The following is a 19,209-nucleotide window of genomic DNA, read 5'->3' as shown; positions in this document are numbered from 1 at the left end:
AAATATTGTGGAACTCTCAAACTTTTTTTTTAAGCATTTCTTCAGCACCTGCTTGTCCACTCTGCACTAGTCCAGGGACCAGGGAAATACAGATAAATAATGTCACTTGAGCCTATCTCTTAATTTTATGCTATCTCTGATAAGTTTCATAGTTTCATGACTCTCTAAACACACTCATTTGAATATAAATGAACTAGTTTTTGTATATGGTGCTTTCACTTCTGAATAGTGCTTGGATGATAATAATCTGTAGATATGGCTAATGCCATCCAAACAATCAGTAATTACAAATCAGCTTTCCTGTGAAATCTATCTGGGGGATAATCTGCTGGAATAGTTTTATGGAAGAGTGATATCAGTCAAAATAATAATTTAGATTCTTTTGGTCTTATTCTGAGTAAAACTCTGACTCTAACTTAAGCTGTTAGCATAAGCCCTTGGCACTTAGTATTGAATTAAATGTTAATAAGTTAAATGTTAATGAGCTAAGCCGTTTTTTTATTATTTTCAATATACTATGTCTGTGAGGTTGGTATTCAAACTATGTGGTAAAGTACTGTCTAAAAATGCCATGTTGTTTGTAGTTGAGTATTTCTTTATTTCTTCCCTTCTTTCATCTGCTTCTTCCTCTTTTTCTCCTGATTTTCCTTCTTCTTCTTCCCTTCCCAAACACCTTCATCTCTCCACTGTTCCACCTCTTCTTCACCCCTCACTTTTCTTACCATCATCATCCAGAGAAACAAGAAAAACAAGTTCCAACCCTCCAGGCCTTCACCCTTTCCCAGTTTTTGTAGAAGACAGTGAGGAAATATTGTAAAATGCCTCCTATTTATCTTACTTGTTGTTGTGCCAGGCAGGCTTCAAAGAGCAGAATGCCTCATAATATTTTTAAGAATTTAAGAGAAAACATTATTTGGTTCTGGAACTGATTAATATCATTGGATTTTAGATTACAAAGTTGAGCAAGTAAAGGATGAGCTTGAGAGAAAAATGTTGTTTTTCCAAACAAAATGTGAAAACTCTTGCATTAATTTCTCATCTATTTAGATTAGTAACTTGGCATCCACCCTGCTCTTGAAAGTAAACTTTTGGCTCTAGAGAAATATGCCTCTTGAACATGACGTTTGATTTTCAAGTAAAAATACATTTGTATTACTGTAATGAAATTCTGGTCCTTTTTATTCAAAGAAGACATATTTAAATGCTTTTTGACCAAGGAAGAATAACATCCTTAAAAATTCTCAGTTCTGTATTATAATACTTTTAAATAATGAGAAGCAAATTATTTTCTTTGATGTAGCACATTTTATGAAATGTGTTTATTGTGAGGTAACACTTGAGAGAGCTATAATAATTATAGTTTAATAAAATCCTATATTGTGTCATTTATATTTTCCTGCTAATCAACTATTTTTAGAACTTTGACATTCTTTCCCAAAGATCATGAACCTATCTATGGCTTACATTTTTCCTGTCTCTTTTAAAAAATAAAGAACTATGAGAACCTTTAGGAAGAGTCTGATAGAATATCGAGGTCATAAACTTCAATATGAATTATTTCGTTGAATATAGTAAATTATGTTAGAAAGGCCAGGGTTTGGTCTAGTATGCTGTAAAAGGTAATTAAAAGAATAAGAAGGGTATAAACTTTGATGAGATCATCTGTATAGGTATTAGTTTCCTTATATGTTTTACTGGTATTTCTTATTGCAGCAATGTTGTTTTTAAATAAAAAGTCACAACTGTGACTTTAAAACTAGACTTAAATTTGTGTGTGTGTATGTGTGTACACAGTTAACCATCATTAATTAGCTTTTGGGCTTGATACATTCATTTTCAGAGTGTTAGAAAATGGGGGACTTTACAATTTACTGTCTAATCCCTTTTCTTTTTTTCCTACTGAGGAAAGTGAGTCCCAGAGAAGTCACTTAGCCATGAGTTGTAGAATTTATCCTGGTATAGCTATCTTGACTCACAGTTCAGTGCTGTTTCCACTGCATTGATTTGCTTTTCTATTCCTAAGGAAAAAGTCTCCCTCTTAATGCATATTTAGAATTAACAGTGTCAAATACTGAGAATGGCCAATGAAGACTCATTTCTGACTTGTTAGTAGCAGATTAGTACTTGCACTGAGCAGGATTCCAGGGTAGGAGTTGTATTTTTTAAATTCTTATAGGAAAGAAGGAGATCCAGGGGCCTTTGGATGATTTTTGGTCCTGATTGATTCATATTTTGGAAATGAGTATACTTTGCTTTTCCTTGTGCCTGTGCCATAATAATTAGGATTGTGGATAGATACAAAAAGATGAGTGTATTTTTACGTAGTTATACTTATTCTTCTGCAGCACAAATGAGCCTGTAGCAACTGTAACCTAATAACAGACCAATCCTTTTTTCTTTAAATAGCTAGCCTTTTCCTTGCATTTCCTTATTAGCATTAATTTCACAATAATTAAAATATTAACATATATCAATTGTGGAAAATTTGAGAAAAATAAAGTTTGCCTACTGTTAACATTTTGATCTAATTTTCAACTCTTTACATGTGAATATATGAATCTTACACACTTATTTATTTATTTATTTATTATTTATTATTTTTATTTTTGACTGTGTTGGGTCTTCGTTTCTGTGTGAGGGCTTTCTCCAGTTGCGGCGAGTGGGGGCCACTCTTCATCACGGTGCGCGGGCCTCTCACTGTCGCGGCCTCTCTTGTTGCAGAGCACAGGCTCCAGACGCGCAGGCTCAGTAGTTGTGGCTCACGGGCCTAGTTGCTCCGCGGCATGTGGGATCTTCCCAGACCAGGGCTCGAACCCGTGTCCCCTGCATTGGCAGGCAGATTCTCAACCACTGCGCCACAAGGGAAGCCCCACACTTATTTATATATAAGCTGCATTGCAAGGATTGAATCCTGCATTTTTTTTTTTTTAAGAATATAACCTATGCGGTTTAATTGTATACATTGGTCTTAAGATTTTTGGTCTTATTACTTGCATATGTGATCTGTTTCACACTGTTTAAAACAGAAAATCATTGAGTAGCAATCAGATTTCAAAAAGTCTTCCAAGTACAGCCAGACAGTTGTCTATGTGATATGCTACATATGACAACATAGAATGTACAATTATATTAACACAGACTTCTTTTCCAAGGGGTATTTTCACACATCTAATAGGTCTCACGCACAAGATAATAGAAACAGCAATATCGGTGTCTCTCAATCACATTAAGTTCATCAGACGTATTAAAAGGGTAGCCCTTTTTAATTGAGAATTTTTATACATATTATATATATGCTTATTTAACTTTTTTTTTCCTAAATTATCTCTGTTTTAGATAAATACAGAGCTTAGGAAATAATACTTAAATGAGAACAGCTTGGGCAAATCCTCAGGCTCTATCCTACAAGTGTTCCATTCAGGAAGATCTCAGTACTTCTCCACTTTTTTGTAAAAATTTACAAACTGATTCATAACCAAACCACTTTGGAAAAAGAAGAACAGAGTTGGAGATGTTATGCTACCTGATTATAAGGCTTATTATAAAAGTTATATCAATCAGGATGGTGTAGTATTAGTATCTAGATTGGAAAATAGACAAGTGGAACAAAATAGATAAATGGATCTACACCTGCATATTTATATAACTGATTTTTTTTTTTGTACAGCAGGTTCTTATTAGTCATCAATTTTATACACATCAGTGTATACATGTCAATCCCAATCGTCCAATTCATCACACCACCATCCCCACCCCACCGCTTTCCCTGGTTGGTGTCCATACGTTTGTTCTCTACATCTGTGTCTCAATTTCTGCCCTGCAAACCAGTTCACCTGTACCATTTTTCTAGGTTCCACATATATGCGTTAATATACGATATTTGTTTTTCTCTTTCTGACTTACTTCACTCTGTATGACAGTCTCTAGATCCATCCACGTCTCAACAAATGACCCAATTTCATTCCTTTCTTTGGCTGAGTAATATTCCATTGTATATATGTACCACATCTTCTTTATCCATTCATCTGTCAATGGGCATTTAGGTTACTTCCATGACCTGGCTATTGTAAATAGTGCTGCAATGAACATTGCAATGAACATTTGAATTATGGTTTTCTCTGGGTATATGCCAGTAGTGGGATTGCTGGATCATATGATAATTCTATTTTTAGTTCTTTAAGGAACCTCCATACTGTTCTCCATAGTGGCTGTATCAATTTACATTCCCACCAACAGTGCAAGAGGGTCCCCTTTTCTCCACACCCTCTCCAGCATTTGTTGTTTGTAGATTTTCTGATGATGCCCATTCTAACTGGTGTGAGGTGATACCTCATTGTAGTTTTGATTTGCATTTCTCTAATAATTAGTGATGTTGAGCAGCTTTTCATGTGCTTCTTGGCTGTCTATATGCCTTCTTTGGAGAAATATCTATTTAGGTCTTCTGCCCATTTTGGGATTGGGTTGTTTGTTTTTTTAATATTGAGCTGCATGAGCTGTTTATATATTTTGGAGATTAATCCTTTGTTGATTCGTTTGCAAATATTTTCTCCCATTCTGAGGGTTGTCTTTTCGTCTTGTTTATGGTTTCCTTTGCTGTGCAAAAGCTTTGAAGTTTCATTAGGTCCCATTTGTTTATTTTTGTTTTTATTTCCATTACTCTAGGAGGTGGATCAAAAAAGATCTTGCTGTGATTTATGTCAAAGAGTGTTCTTCCTACATTTTCCTCTAAGACTTTTATAGTGTCCGGTATTATATTTAGGTCTCTAATCCATTTTGAGTTTATTTTTGTGTATGGTGTTAGGGAGTGTTCTAATTTCATTCTTTAACATGTAGCTGTCCAGTTTTCCCAGCACCACTTATTGAAGAGACTGTCTTTTCTCCATTGTATATCCTTGCCTCCTTTGTCATAGATTAGTTGACCATGGGTGCGTGGGTTTATCTCTGGGCTTCCTATTTTGTTCCATTGATCTATGTTTCTGTTTTTGTGCCAGTACCATATTGTCTTGATTACTATAGCTTTGTAATATAGTCTGAAGTCAGGGAGTCTGATTCCTCCAGCTCCATTTTTTTCCATCAAGACTGCTTTGGCTGTTTGGGGTCTTTGTGTCTCCATACAAATTTTAAGATTTTTTGTTCTAGCTCCGTAAAAAATGTCATTGGTAATTTGATAGGGATTGCATTGAATCTGTAGATTGATTTGGGTAGTATAGTCATTTTCACAATATTGATTCTTCCAATCCAGGAACATGGTATATCTCTCCATCTGTTGGTATCATCTTTAATTTCTTTCATCAGTGTCTTATAGTTTTCTGTATACAGGTCTTTTGTCTCCCTAGGTAGGTTTATTCCTAGGTATTTTATTCTTTTTGTTGCAGTGGTAAATGGGAGTGTTTCCTTAATTTCTCTTTCAGATTTTTCATCATTAGTGTATAGGAATGCAAGAGATTTCTGTGCATTAATTTTGTATCCTGCAACTTTACCAAATTCATTGATTAGCTCTAGTCATTTTCTGGTGGCATTTTTAGAATTCTCTCTGTATAGTATCATGTCATCTGCAAACAGTGACAGTTTTACTTCTTCTTTTCCAATTTGTATTCCTTTTATTTCTTTTTCTTCTCTGATTGCTGTGGCTAGGACTTCCAAAACTATGTTGAATAATAGTGGTGGGAGTGGACATCCTTGTCTTGTTCCTGATCTTAGAGGAAATGCTTTCAGTTTTCCAGCATTGAGAATGATGTTTGCTGTGGGTTTGTCGTATATGCCCTTTATTATGTTGAGGTAGGTTCCCTCTATGCCCACTTTCTGGAGAGTTTTTATCACAAGTGGGTGTTGAATTTTGTCAAAAGCTTTTTCTGCATCTATTGAGATGATCATATGGTTTTTATTCTTCAGTTTGTTAATATGGTGTATCACATTGATTGATTTGCGTATATTGAAGAATCCTTGCATCCCTGGGATAAATCCCACTTGGTCATGGTGTATGATCCTTTTAACGTGTTGTTGGATTCTGTTTGCTAGTATTTTGTTGAGGATTTTTGCATCTACTGAATTTTTATTTACCATTATACAATGAATGTTTTTAATATCATAACTGTTGTTTGAAACTAATCAAATCTGTGTAGTATCATATTAATGCATGTACCATAATTTATGTAATCAATTCCCTACTGCTGATATTTTGTTGTAAATCTCACTGCAGTGTGAATATATTTATAGAGAAATATTGTTGCAGAAGTAAATTACTTACAGTTTCTTTTTTTTTTTAACTGAACATTTATTAATTATTAAGTAGACTGGGCTGTGAAACTATTTGGTTGTTCATATAGAATGGAGGCAGGACTATCAGTCTCTGAAAAGCTCTATTTTTGGATGACCAGAACTATAGAAAACTTGAAGCAAGCAACATTTCGGGTAAAAGGAGATGAGATTGCTGTATTTTTCTTACCTTAGGCAGTTCCTTGGGGTCTTAAGAAAGGATGTCATTAAGGATTATTTTCTGCAGGATATTGTCTCCTTCTGTCCTTACAATAGATTTCAAACTTGGAGTACACACTTTTAGCACTTGAAAAGTGTTCAAACTTGTAAATTTCATTTTAAATCCAGTTCTTAGATGCTTGAGAGATAGGAATATTGTGATTTCATTTACTCCTTTTAGCAAGCCAAGCATAGAATTTTAAGATGCATGTGTACAAATTATTTCTTGTTACAAGATTTTCTAAACTGATTATTGTGGAGAATTTAAAACATTTATAATAGTAGTCAGAATAATATGATAAGCCTCCATGTAATTATCACTCAGCTGTAACAATGATAAACTTATCCTGCCTTATGGACGTTCCATTCACTTTCCACAAATACTCTTTTGAAGTCAATTCCAGATTTCTTCTCATAAGAGCTATTTTAAAATGATTTACCTTCTATTATACATGCTTATTATAAATGAGAGAATTAAAAATCTATCACAATCATCTAGTGACAACTTTTAGTAATTTGCCACCTTTTTTTAAAAAATAGATCTTTATTGGAGTATAATTGCTTCACAATACTGTGTTAGTTTCTGTTGCACAGCAAAGCAAATCGGCCATATACATACACATGTCCCCACGTCCCCTACCTCTTGAGCCTCCCTCCCATTGCCTTATTTTCTTATAGTCATTTTATGCACATATGTATACACAAATAAAAATGCAAAGATATATATATATAATTATTATAAAATTTTGTACATAATTGCATTAATTTGGGAAAAGACTTATCTGCTGTAATAGTGACAAAAATACAGTGATTTTAAGAACATAGAAGTTTATTTCTCACAATAAAGTCCTGAGGTAAGCAATCCCAAGTGGTCAGTCCTGAGGTAAGCAGTCCCAAGGCTTTATGCCATGTGGTTTTTCAGAGATCCATCTTCTGTTTCTATTATCCCCTAAGATATGACCTCCCCTTCAGAGTCAGAGCTGTGTTATAGGCCCTTTTGTGTTCCAGTTTGCAGAAGGGGAAGAAAGTGAATGGTCTTCTAACACTGAACATACATTCATAGTCCATTGATGAGAATTCAGTCACATGGCTACCACTAGCTATAAGAGGGACTGGGAAATTCAGTTCCTAGCTGAAGAATTGTGTGACTTGCTAAAGCTTTGTTACTGTGCAGCCTGCTGCATTGCAGTATGTTCCTCTGTACTCTCTATTGCCTGCTCATGGGCAGGCGGATCTAGAGGCTTGATCAGGCTAAGGTTCAACCCATTTGGAAAAACTGTATTTGAAAGAACTGAGTTCTTTCATCAGGATGAACTTAATGTCTGATTGTCTTTCTTTTTGTGATGTTGACATATTAGCTGTTGATGCTCTTGGGTTTTGATTAATGGACACAAATCCATTAATTCATGGAAAAGGAGGTATTGTAATTATACATTTCATTTGCATTTATTATTTGGAATACATTTATAAAGAGATGCTTTCCCTCATCTACTATTTGCTTACTGAGTGGCAGGTTAAAATTTTGATTATTTACCTGTTTTCAGTATAATGAGTTGGTTTCCTATTATCCTTCAAACGTGTCCACAATTAGTTTTTTAAAAATATATATCATTATACACTCTGTAATTAAACACTTTTGATGGGTTTCAGTCATTGGAAAATTTCCTTTTTTTAAAGCTCAAATTATGCTATCTTTTGGTCAGTGGGAGCCTCTTAAAGTTTGCTCTCAAGTTCTTTTGACATGAGCCTAGTTGAATTTGTTAGTTACCTTGCTACTTGGTATGGCAAGACATTTAGGTTATGATTAACTATTTCATTAAGAAGCCCTAATTACTTTTACTGAGAAAGGGTATTTTAAGAGCACAAGAAGGGATGGTCATTGCTACTGGGTGGATCACTGTGAACAGAACTAGAGAATAAAGAAATAAAATGTATGTGATATGTGCATATGTTACATACAAGCTCTTATATACATATGTGTGTGCATATACGTGTATTATTTATTAAATGATGATGGACTCATGAACTCTTACAATTCAAATTCAGGACTACATGGATTTTATTTAACCTCCTCCATATTGTATCTGTATCTCTTTTCTTCTATACCAAGCATTCAGGGTATAAAGGACACAGGGACTGATAGAATTATAATACCCATAATCTCCTTTACTTCATCCCACATTACACACACAGCAGTCTTAGAATAACATTACTAATAATCCCACCACCAATGTTAATTACTGAGAACAGTTTAAAATTCTTTTCATGTTTTCCCCATTCTCATCTTTTTTTATTAGTAATTCTGTGAAAAGTCTGACATATAGCCATTATATAACTATATTTCTTTAGCTTTTAATCACTAGTGTAGTCTTAGTTCTATAAGTGTATGTGTAATGTTTACCACTAGTCTTATGTCTGTGTCTCTCTAGTCATGTTGGTTTTCTGAGGCTTGTTCTGTAGTAGATTCTTCAGAAAGGTCTTATGAGAATAATATTCTCTGAGGTTTTTTGGGTTTTTTAAATTTTTATTTATTTATTTTTGGCTGTGTTGGGTCTTCGTTGCTGTGTGCGGGCTTTTCTCTAGTTGCGGCAAGCAGGGGCTACTCTTCGTTGTGGTGCGTGGGCTTCTCATTGTGGTGGCTTCTCTTGTTGCGGAGCACGGGCTCTAGGCACGCTGGCTTCAGTAGTTGTGGCTTGCGGGCTCTAGAGCGCAGGCTCAGTAGTTGTGGCGCACCAGCTTAGTTGCTCCGTGGCATGTGGGATCTTCCCAGACCTGGGCTCCAACCTGTGTCCCCTGCATTGGCAGGCAGATTCTTAACCACTGCGCCACCAGGGAAGCCCCTCTGTGAGGTTTTTTTAAATGTTGATAACAGTTTATCTGTGCTTTTCATACTTGAAAGTTGGTTTTGCTGGATATAAAATCCTTACCTCACATTTCTTTCTTTAAAAAATACTAAATACATTACAGTAGTCCCCTCTCATCCTTGGAAGATATGTTCCAAGACCCTAGTGGATGCCTGAAACCATGGATAGTACCAAATACTATATATACAGTTAATCCTTGAACAACACGGGTTTGAACTATGCAAGTCCACTTATACATGGATTATTTTCAATAAAATGATCTGTGGTTGGTTGAATATGCGAACATGGAAGGCCAACTGTAAGATTACATGTAGATTTTTGACTGTGTGGGGATTAGCATCACTAACCCCCATGTTTTTCAAGGGTCAGCTGTATTGTTTTTTCCTATACATAAATACCTGTGATAAAGTTTAACTTATAAATTAGGCAAGTAAGAGAATATCTGAATTGCCAATATCACTACTCCTGTGCTTTGGGACCATTATTAAGTAAAATAACGTTACTTAAAAACAAGCACTGCCGTACCACAATCCATCTGATAACCTAGATGGCTACTAAGTGACTAATGGGTAGGTACAGCATGGAAACACTGGACAAAGGAAGATTTACATCCAGGCCATGTAGCAGGTTGGTGTGAGACTTCATCACACTACTCAGAACAATACACAATTTAAAACTTATGAATTGTTTATTTCTGGAATTTTCCATTTAATATTTTCAGACCCTGGTGACCACAGGTAACTGAAACCACAGAAAGTGAAACCAAGGATAAGGGGGGACTACTGTACTTCATTTTCTTCTGGCATAAAATATTGCTGTCAAAAGGGCTGATGATAATCTAATTTTTTTTATAAATTATATTTTTAGAAATTGTAATACAGTATGTCTTGGTATTAGCCACTCTGGGTCAATATTTTCAGATATGTGGTGTACTCTTTCAATATTTAATTATATTCTTTTTCAGGAAAGTTTTCTTGAATTATAGTTTTTAATATTTGATTTGTTCCCTTGGTTTGATTTTCTTTTTCAGGCACTACTATTCAGTTTGTTGCATCTTTCCCTATCTTCTGTATTTCCACTTACTCTCAAATAATTTTTATTTCTTTTGCTTTAAGTATTTTTCTACCTTTTATCTTTTAGTTGTCTGAGGCATTATTTGTTGTGTTTATTCACTCTTTTGTCATCTATTTTATCTTCATTTCTTAAATGATTTATTTTCTTTTGCAGTCTTCATTGAGTTTTGTGACCTAAATGCTGAGTTTTTAGGATGGCAATTTGTGTTAGAACATTTTCTGTATTTGTTTTAGTTTATTTTGAAGTAGAAGGTTACATTTTGATCTTTTCTGTGGATTTTTTGGTGTGTTTTCATTGTTGTAGTGTTGCTATTCTACTTATTTTCTTTTTCTTTTAATAAGTTTGACATTTGACCCTGATACGTTTGTATTGCTTATTTTTATGTGGAATTGGTTTTATAAGACTTTTATGAGTTGTGACTCAGGGTACCTATTCTAACTTCTTAGAGCTCCCTCTTCTATTGTTTTTGTGAAAAATATAGTGACTTGCTTTCTAAAATTTCTTGATTCTGTTTCCCTGCTCTGCTTTTATCGAGGCTTTTTCCCCCTTTATCTCAATTATCCCTGAGGCTTCCCTGGTGGTGCAGTGGTTGAGAATCCGCCTGCCAATGCAGGGGACACGGGTTCAAACTCTGGTCTGGGAAGATCCCACATGCCACGGACCAACTGGGCCCGTGAGCCACAACTAGTGAGCCTGCGCGTCTGGAGCCTGTGCTCCGCAACAAGAGAGGCCACGATAGTGAGAGGCCCGCGCACCGCAATGAAGAGTGGCCCCCGCTTGCCGCAACTAGAGGAAGCCCTCACACAGAAACGAAGACCCAACACAGCCATAAATAAAAAAAAAAAAAAAAAAAAAAAAAGAACAAAACCTTGGAAGATTCCCCACCTCCCCGTCCTCCTGTCACTCTCTACTAAAAACCCCTCTCCTCATTAAAAAAAAAAGAAAAAAAAATTTTAACTATAGGAGTATTTATTGCCCTGGTATTTATTATATGGAATAAATAAAATAAATCCAAATATCTAACAAAAAAGCATTTAGTAAAATTAGGTGTACTGCTATAATCAGTAGATTATGTTCTAGAACATTATTTAATGGTATGAATATATTTGCAATATTAAATTTAAAAAGGAGATTATAAAATATTATAAAAGGTATGCCCATTTTAATAAAAATATATATGAGAAAAATGTCTGGATGATATACTCAAATAATTATTTTTAGGTGTTAAGATTATGAGATTTTTATTTCTTAGTTTTATTCATATTTTCTATAATTAACACGTTGATTTTGTATTAAGAAAAAAGTTAAATCAAACAAAAATATATATTCTCATTTGTTTTTAGTTTTGAGGTTTTTAAAAAATTAACATAAATTTGAGTGCATGATGTGTGTTGTATGTGTGAATGTGTATGTAAATGTAATGTCTTTTTAAAAGATGCAATTTTTTTGTTCTGGATAGAATCCAAATTTTTCTATATAATGTCTGCATTTTTGTAATAAGGATCCTATTAATACTTAATGGATTCTATTAGATATGTAAATAACATTTATGTACAACTGAAAATAGTATAATTGAACTTTTCACAAAATTGAAGATGTCATTTAGAAGATTTCCTTTCCTTAACGCAGTGATAGAAATTAGATGTCAGAAACTCAGCCCACATGAGCAGTGTAGGGGGAGGGAATGTGGAGTAGTAAAAAAGGTTGGTCTTGTGAAGTCAGCCAGTTGTGGTTTTGAACTTGAGTTTTGTGGTCATGGACATAATATTGAACCTCTTTGAGCCTTTGTTACATATCTGTAAAATGTAAACATATTGCCACCTGTTCTATGGGGTTGTGAAGATTTTAGGAAATAATGTATGCACTTTAGCCCTTTGCTGATCACAGTAAGTATTTAATAAATGATTAAATAAAGAAAATAATTGCTTCTGCATTTGAGAGAATATTTTCTGCCTTTAGTTGTGGAGTTTCTGTTTTGCTTTTTTGGTAGGTTTACGAATTGAAAAGTTTCTTTTTTTATTGAAGTATGGTTGATTTACAATCTTATATTAGTGTCAGTTGTACAACACAGTGAATCAATATTTACATAGATTATACTCCATTTACAGTTATATATTATATAACATATATATATTTATATTCCCTGTGCTGTACACTACATCCTTGTATCTTATTTATTTCATAACTAGTAGCTTGTACCTGTTAATCCCCTTCCATTGTCTTGCCCCTCCCCATCCCTCGCCCCAGTGGTAACCACTAGTTTGTTCTCTGTGACTGTGAGTCTGTTTCTGTTTTGTTATATACATTTGTTTTATTTTTTGGATTCCACATATAAGAGAGAACATAAAAGATTTGTCTTTCTCTGTCTGACTTCACTAAGCATAAAAGTTTCATAATGAGCACAACTCTATGACTCAAACTCATTTTCCAGCCATATATGTAAGGTACTAGTCAAGAATATAGACTCCATAATCATACTGTCTGGGTTTAAACTTAGGCTCTATCACTACTACCTGCAAATCCACTTAGTCATGATCTTGACCTTTTAACTTCAGAAAAGTTATTTGATTCTGTGTTTGTTTCCTCATAGTTAAAATGGGAATAATAACAATATATACCTTCTAGTATAGTTTAAAGGACTGAATGATAATATGTAAAGTACTTACCTCAATGTATGTTGTAGAATAAACCCTCATAAATACTATTTTTGTCTTTTTTTTAATTGAGATATAATTGACAGAACATTTGTGTTAGTTTTAGGTATACAACGTAATGTTTGATATACATAGTGTGTGAAATGTAAACTTACTTACCATATAAGTTTAGTTACAGTCTATCACCACACATAGTTAACAATTTTTTTTTCTTGTGATGAGAACTTTCAGGATCTATTCTCTTAGCAACTTTCAAATATACAATACAGTATTGTTAACTATAGTCACTATGTTGTACATTACATTCCCAGGATTTATTTATCTTATAACTGGAACTTTGTACGTTTTGACCACCTTCATTCATTTGACTACAAATACTATTTTAGATCTTATTGCCTCACCCTCTTCTAATCATTCATTTAACATTTACTTATTGAGTGCCTACCATATGCCAGGCACAGTACCAGACACTGAAACACCACTGAGCAAAACGAAGTCAGTGCCCTCATGAAACTTATATTCTAGTGCAGGAGATTGCAAATGAATATTGATGTTAGGCACTAATATTAGACAATCCTATGAAGAAAAATAAACAAAATAAGAAGATGGCAAATCATAGAAGGTGTTACTTAAGATTGGGTGTTCATTTTACCTAAGACTATGCAAGTACTTGGAGAAGAATATTCTTGGCTAAGGAAACAAGAGTCCTGACGCAATACCATTCCTGATGAATGTGAGGAACAGCATCCACTCCACTGTGGATAGAAAGGAGTGAACAAAGGAGAGAGTAGTGTAAGATGAGGTGAGAGAGGTTGATGATGTGGGGGCTTAGTAGGCCATGGTAAGGACTTTGGATTTGACCCTAAATGTGATGAGAACTCAAGATTTTGATAAGACGAATGATATGATGTGATTTATATTTTTAAAAGTTGCTGATTTTGTAAAGAAAAGATTTGGAGATCATAGAAGCTGCAAGAACATTTAAGAGGCTATTGCGATAATATGGATGAGAGCTGATGATGCCTTAGACTAGGTGATGGTGGTGGGGAGAAGTGATTGAATTGGGATTAATATGGGTATATTTGAAAGTAGAGCTGATAGGATTTACTAGTGTATTAGATGTGAGCAATTGTACAAATAGTGGTACCATTTACTGAACACTCTAAGAACAATTTATATTGGGAGCGTAAGAGTTTTGTTGTAGAATATTATTTTGGAAATGCTTATGGTGGAAATATTGTACTTAAGTGGAGATTTTCAGGAGACAGTTTGATATAGGAATGGAGTTCAGGGGAGAGGTCTGGACTAGGGATAAAAATTTGAGAATTGCCTGTGTGAATAATATTTCAAGTCACTGCACTTGATGGATAAGTTTGAATAGAGAAGAAGGAGGATCTGAGGATAGATCTGAGATGTTTAACATTTTCCAGTCAAGAAGAGGAAAAGGATCTAGCAAGGAAAACGTAGAAGGTACAGCTGGAGTTAGGAGGACAATGTGATGTCTAGTAACCTAGTGAAGAAAGAGTGTCAGGGAAGAAGAAGTGATCTACAGTTCTAATGGTGTTGGAAATTTAAGGAGAGGGTCTAAAATAATTTCTAGGAAGGAGAATGTGGGTAAAGCAGACTCAGGTTGCTTGATTGCCTTTCAATACTGGAGCCCATTTGAAGTGTAATGTCATAAATTTAAAGTTAGAGTAGTCAACATGGTTTGTAATTATAGCCATATTAATCTGCTCGGTTATGGGTACAGAGTAAGGAAAGAGTTGGATTTAGGGTTAGGATTTTTCCATGCAAGTATGAAAGAAGAACAGAGGGGCAAGTGAGTTGTGTACATGCAAGGGAGTGATTACAGTGATGAGCTGTAAAATCCAAGATGGCTAAGGAGGGCAGTGGGGCCAACTTCTGCTGCCAGTAACCACCTTCCACTTTCTCATCTCTGCCTGTTTTCTGAGATACCCTTTTCCTTTCTCCTTCCTGCCACCTTTACCAACTACCAGCCCAAACAAATACACACATCCCCAATATCCATATGTTCAAATTCAATCCATCCTTCAAGGGATAGCAGACGTGGTGCTTCCTTCTTAAAATCTTTCCTCTTCACCCTGAGTGAACAGTGATCTTGTTTCCCCTTTTGAGCTCCTATAGCACTCTAACTCTCAAGCTTGGTATTATATATTTGTGCACATATTTTACCTCTCCTACTGCAGTGTAGGGTTGCAAGGCAGAGGGATATGTCGCTGTATCCTTAGCATTTAGCACAATTGATGTGCAGCAAAGGTTTGATGAGTCAATGAAAATCTCAGGTAAAACAGTTTCTTCAATTTTTCCCCAAGCAATTTTTGAAACCAGTATTTCATAGAGATTACTTTTACTTTCATCTATATATTCTTTTATACTCACTGTAGTCTGTACCAATGCTATGTTATTTCTTAATCATCATCATCATCACCATTATTTCATTAATTTATCTTGCAGGAGCACCTTTCCTTAAAGAAGTATATTATTGACATTGTGGTTGAAAGTGCAGCTCCACCAGAGCCTTTGAAAGATGGAGAAGAGCGGCAAAAAAACAAAAAAAAAGCCAAAAAGATAAAAGCCCGGATGAACTTCAGGTACTAAAAATATCCTTAAAAACAAAGAAAAACTTAGTGATGTATCTTTTTTAATGTAAATCCAAGGAAGACCCTCTCTCCCCGCCAAAAAAGTTTAAACTTGTTTGCTTCAAGAAAGCCTTGAAAATAACACTGATGAGCCTAATTTATAGCCACTTTCTTTGATTGAGAAAGAAAACTGCATATCGATCTAAAGCCCTTGCTTTCACCTGTTAAGAGCTCTTCTTATAATTGGATGCCAAAGCCCTGCCAAACTTGTGCCTCCTTCAGCATACAACAGTATGTTTAAGTATGTGTAAACCAAGCCTATTTTTCTTTCCAACTATTGATTTTTAAATGAAGTATCAAAGAAAATCAATAGCAATCAACAAATAGAAGTCTGCTGGCTGTAGTGTCAAATCCCATGACTAGGTTTAATCAATTTGGTAGCCTGTCACAACAAGAAAAAGTTCAAGAAATATCTTGAAATGGAAAGTGAGTTGTCAGATCTGTAGTTTATCATCTGCCTCCAAAGTGATATCTGAGGATCAGACAGCTGTGTAGTATATCATTACCTCACAAGCTTTGAGCATCATCTGATGACTGATGAGTCTTGTTCGACGACACAGATGTAGTTCCTCCTTAGAAGATAGTTCTTTGCTATTTGAAGGAAGGTAGTCTGAATATGTTGTTATACCTTTATTCCCAAATGGTTTGAAAGATAGAGAAGCTTCACCCATGGGATTACAGAAATACAGGTCTAGAATAATGGTGAACAGGGGTTATCTCTCTATAGTTTCCAATTTCAGATTGTAATTTTAAAAGGTGTCCATTTCATCTATAGAATCAGTGAAAACTTGAGAGTACTCATTCAGGCAAAGAACAGAAAAGGCTCTTTTGATTGTATTTTTTGAAGTTCCTCCAAGTTTCTAAAAATAGTTTTGCAGTATATACTTCAGGGTATTACTGACCTTCATTTCTAGTTTGTGCTAAGAACTTGCTGACATCCTGAAATTCTGTAGGGTCCATTCGTTGGACCTTTCTTTTTTTTCCTCTGTGTACACGTTCCCTTGGCTTGTTGACCCAGTTCTGTGGCTTTAAATATTCTCCATTTGCTGACGACTACCAATTTTATATATCTTTAGTTTTACTCAAACTTAGTATGTCCAAACAACAAGCTCCTGCTTTCTTCTCTGCAACACCCCTCCCCCAAAAAAACCCTTTCTTGTCCCATAGTCTTCTCTATCGTAATGATCAGGTACTCTGTTCTAGTTGTGTATGCCAAAACCCTTGAAGTTGTCCTTGACCTTTTTCTTTCTCCCACACTACTCATCCAATCTAACTGCAAATAATGTTAGCTTTGCTTTAAAATACATTCAGAATTTGACTGTCTTTCTCTAGCATTACTACTTCCTCCTTCAACCAAGCCTCCGTCATATCTCACCTGGATTATTGCCGTACTCCTCTGACTAGTTTCTTTGTTTCTATCCTTGGCTCCTTACTGTCTATTCCAAACACGCTAGCCAAAGGGAACCTGTTAAAATGTGATCTGTCACGTCACTTCTCTTCTCAAAACCTCAGGGCTTTTAAACTTCAGTTTTCCTCTTCCTGGACGGCTCTTCCTTCTTATATCTATAGAGCTTAGCTCCCTTACCTCCTTCAGGTCTTTGCTCAAATGTCACCTTTTCAGTGAGGTCCTTCAGGGAAGTATAGTATAGTTTTATATATATATATATATATATATATATATATATATATATATATATATATATATATATATATATATATATATATATATATATATATATATACACACACACCCAGACACACATATATATATTAATTAATATATATAGTAATATAATATATATTATATATATAGTAATGCTAGTTTATTAAAGAAAATCTTTAAGTTATAGGAAAAAAACTATAATTCTGATACTAATATTTTGGCATATATATCCTTTTTATGCATACTTATCTGTATCTATAGACTTTTTTTTCATTGCAGTATGATTTATTTAAGTGAAAGTAGAGATCTCTAATGTACAGATTGTTTAGTTTTGCCAAATCTAGATACTCATGTAAACCATACTCCTATCAAAGTTTAGAACATTTCCGTTACTCCACAGAGTGTCTTTGTGTCTCTTTCCAGTCAGTCTTCCACCACTCCTGGTGCTTGGTAACCACTGATCTGCTTTCTATCATTATAGATTAGTTTTTCCTGTTCTAGAAATACATACAAATGAAATCAGATTCCTTTGTGGCTGGCTTCTTTTACTAAGTACAGTTGATCCTTGAACAATGAGAGGGTTAGGGGCACTGACTCTCCATACAGTCAAAAAATCCACGTATAACTTATTGGTCCTCCGTATCTGCAGTTCCTCTGTATCCATGTTTCCACAACCATGGGTTCAACCAACCAGGGATTGTGTAGTACTATAGTATTTGCTATTGGAAACAATCCATGTATAAGTAGACCCACATAGTTAAAAGGCATGTTGTTCAAGGGTCAACTGTATACTGTTTTTCAGACTTATCTGTGTTGTGGCATGTATGTAGTTTGTTCTTTTTCATTGCTGAACATATCCATTGTGTGCATGTCCCACAAATTTTTATCTGTTCATATGTTGATAGACATTTGGGTTTCCAATTTTTGGCATTTGTAAATTAAGCTCCTATCAAGTCTTTGGGTGTATACACATTTTCATTTCTCTTGGGTAAATACTTAAAAGTATAATACCACACTTCCACAGTGGTTGTACTGTTTTACACTCCCATCAGCAAACTGTGGGAGTTCCAGTTGCTCAACAATTTGTCAGTACTTGGTATTGTGAGTTTTTAAAATTTTAACCTAATTCCAGTGTGAGCATAGTAGTATCTCATTGTGATTCTGATTTGCATTTCCCTAGTGACTAATGATATGTATTGAGTATCTTTCCATGTGCTTTTTAACCATTCATATCTTCCTTTATGATGTGTCTGTTGAAGGTTTTTGCACATGTTAAAAGTTTTTTGTCACTTTATTTTTGAGTTGTTAATATATTCTAGCTACACGTTCTTTGTCACATATGTGTCTTATGAATTTTTTTCTGAATCTGGAGCTTGCCTGTACATTTTGTTAATGATAGCTTTTAATAAGCAAAAGTTTTTAAATTGTGACGAAGTCTATTTTATCAATATGTTCTTTTTTGTTCTTGTGCTTTCTGGGTTCTGTCTAAGAGGTTTTTGTCTGACCAGAGGTTAAAAAGCCTCCATATTTTTTTTCTAGAAGCCTTGTAATTTTAGCTTTGGCATTTAGATTTATGATCCATCTCAAATAAATTAGTGGATATGATAGGAAGCATTGGTCCAAGTTTATTTTTCCATATAGATGCTACCAACAAGGGCTTAACTTCTAAAATATACAAACAGCTCATACAACTCAATAAGAAAAAAACAAACAACTCAATCAAAAAATGGGCAGAAGACCTAAATAGACGTTTCTCCAAAGAAGAAATACAGATGGCCAATACACACATGAAAAGGTGCTCAACATCACTAATTATTAGA

General features: G+C 34.7%; 1 protein-coding gene across 3 annotated transcripts in view; it reads left to right on the top strand.

The window, feature by feature from the left end:
• The window catches only part of SCAPER (S-phase cyclin A associated protein in the ER), a 473,879-nt gene that overhangs the window by 204,474 nt on the left and 250,196 nt on the right, over positions 1-19,209 (top strand). For all 3 annotated transcript variants that reach the window (XM_057544059.1, XM_057544058.1, XM_057544060.1), the window contains exon 21: positions 15,542-15,678. In XM_057544059.1, the coding sequence (XP_057400042.1) occupies positions 15,542-15,678 (137 nt within the window). The remainder of the gene's footprint in view (positions 1-15,541; positions 15,679-19,209) is intronic.

This window comes from Balaenoptera acutorostrata, chromosome 3, assembly GCF_949987535.1.
Source record: "Balaenoptera acutorostrata chromosome 3, mBalAcu1.1, whole genome shotgun sequence".
In the NCBI taxonomy this organism is placed as follows: domain Eukaryota; kingdom Metazoa; phylum Chordata; class Mammalia; order Artiodactyla; family Balaenopteridae; genus Balaenoptera; species Balaenoptera acutorostrata.
This window is presented reverse-complemented; position numbering and strand designations above follow the sequence as displayed.